General features: G+C 36.7%; 1 protein-coding gene and 1 long non-coding RNA gene across 6 annotated transcripts in view; both read right to left on the bottom strand.

Annotated features, from left to right (window-relative positions):
* The window catches only part of LOC110878616 (40S ribosomal protein S4), a 36,745-nt gene extending 26,246 nt beyond the window's left edge, over positions 1–10,499 (bottom strand). Inside the window, exons 1-9 of one of the 5 annotated variants that reach the window (XR_002558108.2) lie at positions 10,266–10,499; positions 9,367–9,470; positions 8,315–8,713; positions 6,943–7,001; positions 6,408–6,771; positions 5,773–5,985; positions 4,873–5,201; positions 4,572–4,764; positions 3,859–4,250 (exon numbers count right to left, since the gene is read on the bottom strand). Coding sequence is in view for 3 of the 5 variants with exons in the window: in XM_035974665.1 (XP_035830558.1) it covers position 4,764; positions 4,873–5,201; positions 5,773–5,985; positions 6,408–6,771; positions 6,943–7,001; positions 8,315–8,713; positions 9,367–9,470; positions 10,266–10,410 (1,614 nt within the window). In the remaining 2 variants the exon portion in view is untranslated. Of the gene's footprint in view, positions 1–3,858; positions 4,251–4,356; positions 4,765–4,872; positions 5,202–5,772; positions 5,986–6,407; positions 6,772–6,942; positions 7,002–8,314; positions 8,714–9,366; positions 9,533–10,265 lie in introns of those variants that run through there. The other 4 variants (XR_002558109.2, XM_035974665.1, XM_022126951.2 and 1 more) reach the window with 4 other exon arrangements.
* Positions 10,500–10,655: 156 nt separating this feature from the next.
* Positions 10,656–11,760, bottom strand: LOC118479858. Its single transcript, XR_004861064.1, has 3 exons — positions 11,574–11,760; positions 10,983–11,486; positions 10,656–10,788 (listed from the first exon to the last, which is right to left on the bottom strand). It is a non-coding gene; the product is annotated as an uncharacterized LOC118479858 (long non-coding RNA).
* Positions 11,761–12,112: the final 352 nt, after the last annotated feature.

The raw sequence follows: 12,112 nt of genomic DNA, 5'->3' as shown, positions 1-12,112 counted from the left end.
CTTGTGAAGTTTGATTTCATTGGCCATTTAATAGGTGAATCCTCATTGGACCTCCATTTGGTCCAATCAACACAAGGCTTGAAATTGACATTTTGATTGATTAGAATAAGAATATAATCGGCCATATATTGATACATGACATCACTTGTGATGTCACTTTGGTGATGTCACTCGTGATGTCATGCCCGATCGGATCCGTAACGAGACCTAGACTCGACATTAGACGTAGTCGACAGATGACTGCACCAACAATTCTTAGTCAAACTAGGAACATAAAAAACATTGTCTAAAGTAATAAACAATCCAGAAGGTAATTCAAGAATAAATTCTCCAACTGCCTTCACAGCAACATTCTGCCCGTTCCCAACGTGCAGCTCTAAGTCACCCTGCTTCAGCTTTCTAATCCTTTTTAGTCCCTGCAAATCATTACAAATGTGAAAACCACATCCAGTGTCAAACACCCAAGACTTGCTCGAAAAAGAAAATAGATCAATAACATGTATACCTGAGGATTCTCCTATTTGCAGCTTCTTAAGCTTCAACTCAGCCAGGTACTTGGGACAATTCCTCTTCCAATGCCCGATCTCATCACAGTGAAAAAACTTGGCATCTTTATGAGGCTTTGCCTTTGGAGTGGCAACCTTTTTGCCTTTGCCCTTGTCTTGCTTACTCGCCTTGCCTTTTCCCTTGGATTGCTTCTTCTTGGTAATTCTTTCTTCCCTGATCGCCAGCACTGGATTGCCCTTAGTTGGGATGTTTGTCTCAGCAGTTTTTAGCATCTGATGCAACTCTGGGATCGTTCTTTCCCACCCATTCATGTTATAGTTCAAAACGAACTGATGATATGAATTGGGTAGTGAGTTAAGGATCACATCCGTAGCTAACTCATTACTAAGGGGTGGGTTCAGACGCTCCAATTGATCAACGAAAGACTTCATTTTCAGTACATGAGAACTGACCGAAGTACCTTCCTGCATGCGACATGTAATGAGAGATCTCATCACCTCAAAACGCTCATGACGAGCTTGCTGCTGAAACATGTTTTTCAGCTGCTCACTCATCTCATATGCTCCCAAGTTTTCCAGATTCTTCTGAAGTTCTGGAATCATCATAGCAAGCATAAGACATGTCACATCTTGGGAATCATCGACATGTTTTTCCCATGTCCTACGGGCTGCACCCGTATTAGCAGCAGGTGCTTCGGGAATTGGTCCTTCAAGGACATAAGCCTTTTTCTCCGCCCTGAGAACAATTTTCAGGTTGCAGTACCAATCCATGAAGTTAGAATTATCAAGTTTAGCATTTTCAAGGATGGACTTAAGCGAGAATTTGGTGTTATCAGAATTGTTTGTAGACATCTATAGAATTTAGAGGAAAATTTTATTAGTAATTTTCATGCATTAATCTAATTCAATTTTGACCCAAGATTTACAAAATTTTAGGAATTAGGATGAGATCCCATCTCCCCATAACTCAGTGAATGGACTTAGCACTCTTCACTGGCATAGATTGAAGGGTAGGTGACGATCACCAATTGTGTCAACTACACAATTCTCTGTTTGGGGTCGCATGACGAGTGTTGTCAAGCATTGGTACGTTAACCCCAACTACGCCCACTTTCACAACCGTAGAAAACAAATGCAGGGTAAACACTAACATTTGCTCTCGTGTCGCAAAAGTGATATTTGTCCTCAAATCAGAACTATAGCCCGGCCCATGTAAGCATGGAAATCGCGGAACTACCCCTAACCAAAACCGTTGGCATGGATGCAGGGTAAACACTAGCACCAGGGGTTCGGATAGATCAGTTCGGGTGTTCTTAATTTAGGGTGGCGTAGAATATCGATTTTAGTTTAGGTTATATTTTAAAATTACCAGTTCGGGTCGTTTTAAAATACTTATACGGCCTATGGCATGAACATAGGCTATACAATTCCATTGTAAAAATCAATTTTGTGTTTTAATTTGTGACGATTTGAAACACCTTTCAATCAGTCGACCGATTAATTTTAAATACCCTATTTAATCTAAGTTGGTCGTGTCGCAAATTTATTTTAATTAATAACGTTTATTAATTACGGTTTTCAAATTAACTTTTAATTTTTGAAAAACCAATTTTAATTTTTTGTATTTTAAAATAAACTGTTTATTTTAATTACCTATCCAATACTTAATAAACCTTTTATTAAAATTGTCGTTTTAATGATCGTGTATTAGTTATTAATTTTATGGCGTAATAAACATCTCATGGCAAAACGCAAAATAAATAAATAAATATGCAATTCTGGGTTCATAATATGTTCGGTTCGTTCGAGCCCAAGAACGTGAACCGAGCCCATTAAGTGTAGCACAAACCCTTTTGTGCTCCCACTTAATCTTGGATCCAATCCTAAAAAGAACTTCCTTTTTTTTGTTTCTTTAAATTTCCGGTAAGGAAAAATTTAATGAGTTCTGATTTTTTTAATAAAAAAAATATATCGCTTTGATATTAAAATCATTATTTCAATATTTCCAACTTTTTAATTTATTTAACCGCGTAGCTAAAAAACTAATTTAGTACGCGTGTTATAAAAAAAATTCTAAACCCGGATTTACATAGTACGATCATTAAGCTAAACGAAATAGGTTAAGGCCAAAAATTATTTCAAAGAAGACTTTGACAAGTGTTAGTTTTGGCCTTAATACAAACTTGCCTATAACTGTTGTATGTGACAGGTTCCTATGCCAAATCTACTCGATTTTAAGCATGCAATTCTATAACTATTTTATAGATCTATAAACACATTAACCTACTTTGATTTGTAAGGTGGCTCTGATACCACTGTAGGAAATTTCGTGTAACTTTTAGAAAATAATTTTAGTCAATTTGTCAAACAAACTGAACGCAGCGGAAAACATGTACACGAGGTTCGGTTCTAAACCGTTTCCACCAGTGATCTCTTTACAATCAAAATAGGTTATAATAAAATTAAAGAATCGTGACATCCAAGAAAGACACCTTGGTTCAACGAACGATCTGGCTAGATGATCGTTGACCACGAAATCATATTTGTTCGTTTGAAACGATTTCAAACGAAACCTTAATATAAAGAAAATAAAGTTCGAAACTTTACTTACCTTTTTGCGTAATTGAAGAAACACGAACTTAAAGAATTATGATAAATTAGGAGCTCCTCTTTCTTGTTTTTCTTTTGCGACAGCCGATCCCCCCAAAAAAAACTTCGTGAACAGAATCGTATAAAACTATATATCATATATCTTCAATTAAGAGTCATATCTTGACTAAAAAAAAGGAATCCTATTTGTTTAGGATTTTCTTTATCAACCAACGAACAGAAGATGAATTGTGATCTAACTCAAATTCCAAGATACATGTTTCTTTTATATCTATATGAAGATTAGTTATCTAAGTCTTTTAATTGAAGATATACATATATCTTAATTTTTAAACTTAGATAATAATAATAATCAAATTACAACTCTGCATAATTATCTTATAATTATAACAATTATCTGATATTAATTATAATTAACAAATTAATTATAATATTAATCCGGCTCTCCGTAATTATTCTAAATAATTACCTGTTTCTTTTATTACGCTTATTATTTCGTGATCCGGTGGTTAACGATTAAAACACCGTTAAATGTTCGTTGCCCAAAGTGTAACTCTTTGGGTCGTACCTTGACGGCAACATTGAATTTTAATCGACAATTGAACATAATATCCAACAGGAACATGACTTACTTCCGTCAACTTATATAGTATTAATAGGAACATGAGTTTGTGTTGAATACAAAAATTTAACTTGTAGGGTCAAAGGCCTTTGTGAAAGGTTTGCTAAATGGGTATCAATAGGACTAAAATGATACTCAATTTCACTTTGTTCAACATCTATTACAACAGTCATACATGATGTCAATATGTTTGGTCTTGGAGTGTTGGAACATAGTTCTTTATGATGGAGATATGTTTGGTCTTGGAGTGTTGGACATAGTTCTTTATGATGGAGATTGCACTTGTGTTGTCCACCATGATTGGGATACTATAAAACTCAATTCCATATCTCTTAGCTCATTATGCATCCATAACATTTGTGCATAGCAACTCCCTCCGGTAATGTACTCAACTTCGACACTTGAGGTTGATACTATTGTATACTTCTTACTTTGCCATGAGAGAAGCCTCCCACCTTACAGTTGACAACAACTTGTTGTGGACATCCTATTGAGAGCACATCCTACATAGCCTTTTAAAAATACCATAAGATCAAAATACGGAGTGTTCGAATACCAAAGGCCATGTTAATCATACCCTTGAGGTATTTAGATATCCTCTTTCATAATAACAAAGAGTGATAACTTAGGGCTAGCTTTACGTATTACACACATGTTGAAAACATTATATAAGGTCTGCAAGTAGTTATATGCATCAATTAATTTATATACATATCTAAAGTCGTTTATCAACATCTAAACCATCAAGATAAAGGGTGACATATAGAGTTAGCCATTAGCCACATGTTACATTTCAGTTTAAAAACATTTATAACTGAAATTTGTTATATCACCTCTGAGAGCAAACATGCGCATTTTAGGCGCGAGATAAGTTGATCAAAGTGAAAACCGAGCGCCAACCAATCCTCGCTCGCGAGTTGAGAAGTACCTCAGGGTTCATGGCCAGAGATCCCAACCGAGATGATCCTTACTTGTCATACCTTGGTTTGAAGATTCCGACAGCCGAACCAAGTCTCCAATCAACGTCTGTTTAGTTAACAAGTGATGAAAATTATTTGCTTGTTCGTCTACAAACAGAAAGCACATACAATAATGGTAAAGTAATAAAGAAACAAGATAAGATAGAATGTATACTAATCGAGTTGCTTGGTCCAGTCAAAAGGCTCCCAATCTCGAGTAAAATTCGCGACAGCTTCTTTCTGGGTGTCGATAGAGTCGTATTTGTTGCGTCGGTGCATGTCTTCTGCAGGCAACTGAAGCATACCCCTTATAACATTCACACCAAAATTGCTCTTGAACTGCGATTCATCATCGATAACGTGAACAAACCCTTTCTTCAAACCAAACTCCACATGGAAGTATGGAAAGTCTTCTGGTATCGAGTGTCGCAACCCTTTTACACTTGTGTCGATTAATTTCTTGGCATTGTGTTGGCTCCATTCATCTTCGGCTTCATCAATTGCCTGCAAACAATAACAAATATCCTCATTGTCTTCTTTGGTTCATTCATGAAAAATCCAAAAGACTATTGTAATCTTTCATCAGTATGCAAATTAATCAGGTTTTGGGTTGTCATATCTAACATGTTTAAGTTGACCTGTTTAGCCCATTTGACTCAAAAGGTCTACCCACCAACCGGTTTAAAATTAGAATAAAAAAATACATTTAATAATAAGGGTAAATTGCATTTTACGTCCTTTAAGTTTCGGCAAAATTTCAGGCACTGTCCTTTAACTAACGAAATTACAACATATGTCCTTTATGTTGTAATTTCTTTACAACAGTTGTCCTTTATTTTTAATTGCGGTTGTCCTTTATTTTTGAAATTTTTTAGGGAGAAAGGACACCGCCTGTAAAGAAATTAGAACATAAAGGACATTCGCTGTAATTTCGTTAGTTAAAGGACAACGTTTGAAATTTTGCTGAAACTTAAAGGACGTAAAATGCAATTTACGCTAATAATAATGTCACTTTGTACTCGTATTCCATGTTCAGGAAAGTAACTTCAGAAATAAACGAAAACAGTGGACAAACCTTCTTAAAATAAAGAGCGGCCTGTTTACCACCATCTGGAGGCAAAGGTATGCATTCTATCATACAATGTCGGCTCTGCTTTGCGAGCCCCATCACCGTTTCAAGAAATACGACCTCCTTCTCTTGTTTCGCAAACATCATTAGAAGACACTTCTTGAAGTTGCGTATCTCGTCCCACACGTTATCATCCACACTTCTCGTTGCCAACTCATGCTACATAAAAAAAAAAATTACAATACCACTCAACATTAATCCAGAGTGTAAATAAAAGAAAAAGTAAAGTACACAGATGGTCCCTCTGGTTTACCAAAATTTTCAATTTGGTCCCTAGCTTTCCAAAAGTACACAAATGGTCCCTGTGGTTTGTACTTTGTATCGTACTTAGTCCCCAGCTTTTTTCCAAAAGTACACAAATGGTCCCTGTTGTTTACACTTTGTAATGCATTTAGTCTCTAACTTGGACATGCTATGACCTTTAATTTGTTGTGTGGAGACTAAATGTGTTACAAAGTACAAACCGCAGGGACCATCCATGTACTTTTGAAAAGCTAGGCACAAAATTCAAATTTTGGTAAACCAAAGGGACCATCTGTGTACTTTACTCTATAAGAAAGTTGAGTGTGACAAAAACTAACCTGCATGGGCAATATGCAACAATGTCCTGGTACAACAGGCTGCCACGGAGGTAACATTAAATATGTGAAATTGGCGATTGCTACAACTAGATGACGTGGCCTCTTAGGATTTTCAAAACAAAAGTTGCAGCGTTCTTTCTGGGTTAATATGCCTTTTTCAAAACGGGTATTTCCGGTTGACTTAGGAGCACCATTGTCGCCTTTACCTCGTTTCTTTTTCTTAGGTCCGTCATCATAATCATATTCATCATCCGCCTGACCAGATATACTAAACTTTCTGTTTTGCATTATTGAACGTGCTACATGCATGTCCGCGTCTTCCTCTTTCTTCTTTTCACGTGTTTTTAAGCCGTGCATTATATACCTATACAGCAAAAGAAACCATGTCAACTGACCAACAAAATCAAGTATATGACGCTCAAAGCAGAGAAAGATTTTCAAAACAATATTCTTTGTTTTTTTTTTCATATATAATGATTCGGGATAAAACTATGGCAAATACAAGCCAGTTTCAGTTGCTCGAGAAAAGAATTACCTGCTTGTGGTTACATCACCCTCTGAAATCGTTCTGTTGGTGGTATCTGCTTTGCGTTTCTGAAATAACAAAGTAATTACAAATTATTTCTGAAATAACAAAGTAATTACAAAAGTATTTTCACGGTGCAAGATAAAAGTTTAGGTCTTAACTTCTAACAAAGTTATATACAGAACTCTTACAATAAGATATAAACAATAATCTCCGCAACTGCTATATTTTTTATTTATATCAAATACAACTTAAAATTTAATATATGGATTTTGGAATATTTTGATGCATCCTCATAATTCTCAACTAAACTCATAGTTGTCAATAGCAAATAGCAGACGATAGCGATAGCAGGAGCTATTTCCGCTATTTCATGTTTAGCTATACACTAGAAAAAAAATTTAGAAATATTTTATAGGCATATTTATCAAAATACGCTATATTTTTAATCTAAACAGGCTATTTATAATAAATAGTTATACTAAAAAAAAACCCAAATGGGCATCGCTATTGTATATTAAAGCAAAAAATAAATAAAAAACTAAAATTCTGCTATATTCACGCTATAGAGTCGCTAATTATCAGGTTGCGAGATATGGTCGCTTCACTATGAACAGTGACTAACTATTAGTTTTTGTTAAATATACATGTAAAATAACATATATACAAGAGTATTTTGATGTAATATAAATATATGTGGAGAACCATCGGTCGTTTGGCAAGGCTGTCTCTTGGGACAAAGTCACTAGAGGTTAGCCGCCCGGAGTTTTCGGAGGGATTTCCCGGTTGGAGTGGTGAGATTTCATCTCCCCCTCCCCCGAACCCCCTCCCCCTCTTTTAAGGGCGAGTCCTTATAGCCGTCTTGTCTGTAGCTGCGGAGTTTCGCTGTTTCCGAACTTGGGGGAAGACTCCCTAACCCCTGGGGAGCTCGGAATGCTAGTATTTTCAAAAGTCTTTTTCTAGTGTAATCGCTATTTATAAAATAGCGACCACTATTTGTCGCTATTCACTACGTAGCCTATAGGTGCCTTGTCGCTATCTGTCGCTATTCGCTATCGACAACTATGGTGATAGCAAACGCTATATTCGCTATTGACAACAGTGACTAAACTTAACAGCAACCTTAATGTTTACTTGCAAACAATGTGCCTATGTTCATCTCTTTTAAATTAAGATCAAGGAGGTCGGTTCATGGTGTTAATCAAGTTTGTCATTGATCTGTTTCACTAGATTGTGAGTACGCAAATTTTCAAACACCATGTTTTTCAGTTTGTTTCTTTCCAAAAAAACGAATTTACCAAAACTTTTTGCTTGCTTGCAACTAAAATTTAAAAAGCAAATAAGAGTAGGACAGCTGGACAGGAGCGACCGGAAAACTAACCAGAAGTTTGTCAGCTTCATCATGCTTTCCTTTCAAACGCAGCTGCATAGCTTTAGCAGCCAACTGATTTGCACTGAGTGCAGGCTTTACGTCTGCTGTACTTGATAACGGCTCTTTAGATTTGGATACATCAGGCATTATGTGCGTGTTACGATCTGTACATGAGTCATCATTTTGCTTTTCTTGCTGCTGCTGCTGAGACTTAAACTGTTGCATAAAACTCCCATCATTGGTAAACTTCTGCATGCTGGACAATGCATAAGAAATGACACCAGCATCCTTAACCGACATGTTTTGATTTTTCCGCTTCCCCCAGAATAAGAAATCATCAGGTCTGGGCATTCTCATTTTGGTATGGTGGCGGTCAGGTGTTCCCTTCTTGCTATCCCTTTCAGTGTCCTGGTATCAACCATACATACATCATCAAAATTTCAAACCAACAAAATCAACTATAACCTATAACTTAATGAATATACAAGTGCTTTTTACAAATATAATTATAATACAGTCACCAAATTATAAATATAATTATAATTATAGTTATAAATATGTACTAAAACACAGCACAATAGCTACAGTGTTTTCTTTTGTCTTTTCTTACTTTTTTCCTTTTCTATTTTGTCTTTTTTAGGGTTTTTTTTTCTTTTTTAGGTTTTAATCGCAGCAGTTATTGTAAAGGTAATGACACAAACCGGGTGATACCGACCGAACAATAAATAAAAACAAATACCGATACCAATATGGCAGTATCGACATTGTTCAGTCGGTATCACCCGGTTAGTTTCATTACCTGTACAATAACGGCTGCGATTAAAACCTAAAAAAGAAAAAACAAAAACCTAAAAAAGACAAAATAGAAAAGGAAAAAAAGTAAGAAAAGATAAAAGAAAACACTGTAGCTATTGTGCTGTGTTTAACACATAATAATGATAAACATAAAGTTCATTAACATAGATCCAAACCATAGTAATAAGAGCACAAGATGATTCAAACAACTAACAGATGAGTGTAACAGGAAAAAACGAATATCGAGAATAGAAAGATGACGGTACCATGGCTGCGACGGGGTCTGTAAGAGATCGGTGGTGTCTCCGGTGGAAAAGTGCGACGGTGGTCTGAGTAAGTGCGACACCCTCTGGTTGGTTGAGAGTAAACCCTAGATGATTTGCATGGGGAAGACGAATGAACAATTAAGAGATTTAGGGATTTATATGAAAGAATGATGTGCGGGAAGTTTAAAAGGTTATTTAACTAATGATAATCTAGAGTAAATTACAAGTTTTGTCTTTTATGTTTAGATCAAATTGTAGACGTTGATTTTTTGGTTAAAAGTTTGCTGGCGGTGTCTTTAACCTTCTAAAATCTTACACGTTTTGTCCTTTAGACCAAACCTGGTTAGAAATCTCAGTTAATTCTTGTCATGTGTAATGCACATGAGGGTACAATGGTCTTTTTCCCTCTTAACCACTTCCATTTCCCCATTTATAACCCTCACCAACCCCTCAATTCATCGTTATCCACTCCCTCAACCACCGTAACCACCACCCCTCACCGCCTCCCTCAACTCTTCCACCCTCACTCCTTCCTCTCCGGTGTAAGTTTTCCGACGAAACCCACCACCGGCGGGCAGCAGCATACTAACACAATCACCCATCTTAAAATGGAGAGCCAATGTTTCTTTTTTCTCGGGCTTCTTAACGCCATTGCTCCTCTTGATCGTGGTGCTGAAGCTTACCTTGAAGATCAGGAAGCAATCGAGCAGGTAAAAAAAAAACAGATTCTTGTGAGTTCATCATTCATTCAATTAGCAATTCCATAAAAACACACATACCAATCAACACCGAATGTTGAAAGAAAACAAATGAAACTGCAAATTGGAGTTTCAAAGATGAACATTCTACTATAATCCAATTAATTGAAAACAAAGTTAGATTATCAATCAATTGCTTACCTAATTGCATATTTGATGACGAAAATCCGAGCGAGCGAATTGCAAATAGGGTTGCAGAGGAATCGATGTTCTGTTGTTGAAGAGGGAAAATATAATCAGTATTGATCGGAATCTCTTCTTTGTATGGGGGATTTGGCATCAGCATTCAACTAAAAAAGAGGGAAAATCGGCTGAGGGAGGGTATAATGGAGAAACCAACATATCAAGATGGGTGAAGGACAAGAGAAGCAATGGCGTCAAGAACCTAGTATGCTGGATTTTTTATAAAGGTGAATTGAGGGGTTGGTGAGGGTTATAAATTGGAAAATAAAAAGGGTTAAGAGGGAAAAAGACCATTGTACCCTCATGTGCATTGCACATGACCAGTGGCGGACCCAGGAATTTTTCCATGGGGGTGCGAAACATTTTTAAAAATTTTAGGCCCCTAGGTGTATAAGTAAAAAAATCGGTTCGTATCGGGTCGGTTCGGGTCGGGTCATGTAAAACACAAGAAATTGCGCCATAACGTCCCTACTCATGGTTCCTATCACAAACAAATTGATGCATAAGTTTATCGCTCCATAAAATAATGTTTCAATTTTAATTTTCAACCCTAGAAATCATGTGTAATCACCCCAAAAATCATCTAAACAACATAATCACCCTAAAAATCATCTAAACAACCATAAACAACGTCAAAACACATGAAATTTCAAACCTATTTAAGAATTTTGTTACCCTTTGGTGTCAGACGGCGGTGGTTCGCGGCTGCTGATGACGTGCTGTTGTGGTTGCTGTTGTGGTCGATGATCGCTGGTAGGAGACGACCCAAGAGAGGGAGGGCGGGATGAATTCTAAGGGACTATTGGGCTTATTTTAATTATTATAGTTTGAACTTAGGTTGAGTTTGGTTAATGGGCTAGTAATTAGTGGGCTAATTACGTTTAATGAAATAGTGGGTTAAGGTATTGGGTATTTGGGTTAAGTTGGGTAGTATAAGTTTATATAATTTAGGTAGTTTTTTTAATTAGAGTTTACTAAAAAAATTTAAAATATAAATCGAAAACATTTTTTACCTAAGGTGTGTGGACGAAAAATTCCAAGGGGTGCGGATGAAAAAATTCAAGGGGTGCGGACGAAAAAATCCAAGGGGTGCAGACGGGATTTTCAACGGAAAATAGCACTAAAATTTGTTTTCCCGGGGGTGCGCCCGCCCACCTTGGGCTATATGTATGTCCGCCCCTGCACATGAAGAATTAACTGAGATTTCTAACTAGGTTTGACCTAAAGGACAAAACGTGCAAGATTTTGGAAGGTTAAGGACACCACCTGTAAACTTTTGGTCCTCATCGTCGAGATGTCGCCGTCCACGCCGCCCCCTCCGTCATCGTCCTCATCGTCGAGATGTCGCCGTTTGCGACGAACCAAATATGGTGGGCCCCCTTCACTTTTTGACCGTTAATAATAAAAAAAAATCAGAAGGTTTGCGATTTACCAAAGAGAACAAATGTGTGGGTGAAGTCTGCAAAGAGGAGAAATGAAACCCTAGAAGATGAACTTCTCTTGTATACCAAAAATATCTCCATGTTACACTAAGCCCCTCATACTATCTTTGGAAACATGAAAAACCAGCCAAAATTACAATCAGGCCCCTCTAGTAGTGTGGGTTATATAGTGTTTTTTATTTATAAATGGGCAGGTCCCGTTTTCAGGCCCGGAAAACAATTGGGCTTTTCATCTAAAATCTATGTACAATATATTTTTTATTCTAAATATCTGTAAAAAAAGTAGAAGATTAAATAAATAAAAAATATAAAAGTGGTGGGGTAGGATCATCTAGGACCATCCTCCATACCCTCTAGTTTTGT

This window comes from Helianthus annuus, chromosome 6, assembly GCF_002127325.2.
Source record: "Helianthus annuus cultivar XRQ/B chromosome 6, HanXRQr2.0-SUNRISE, whole genome shotgun sequence".
Classification (NCBI taxonomy): domain Eukaryota; kingdom Viridiplantae; phylum Streptophyta; class Magnoliopsida; order Asterales; family Asteraceae; genus Helianthus; species Helianthus annuus.
The sequence above is the reverse complement of the archived record's forward strand: the minus strand, read 5'-3'. Positions and strand labels throughout refer to the sequence as shown.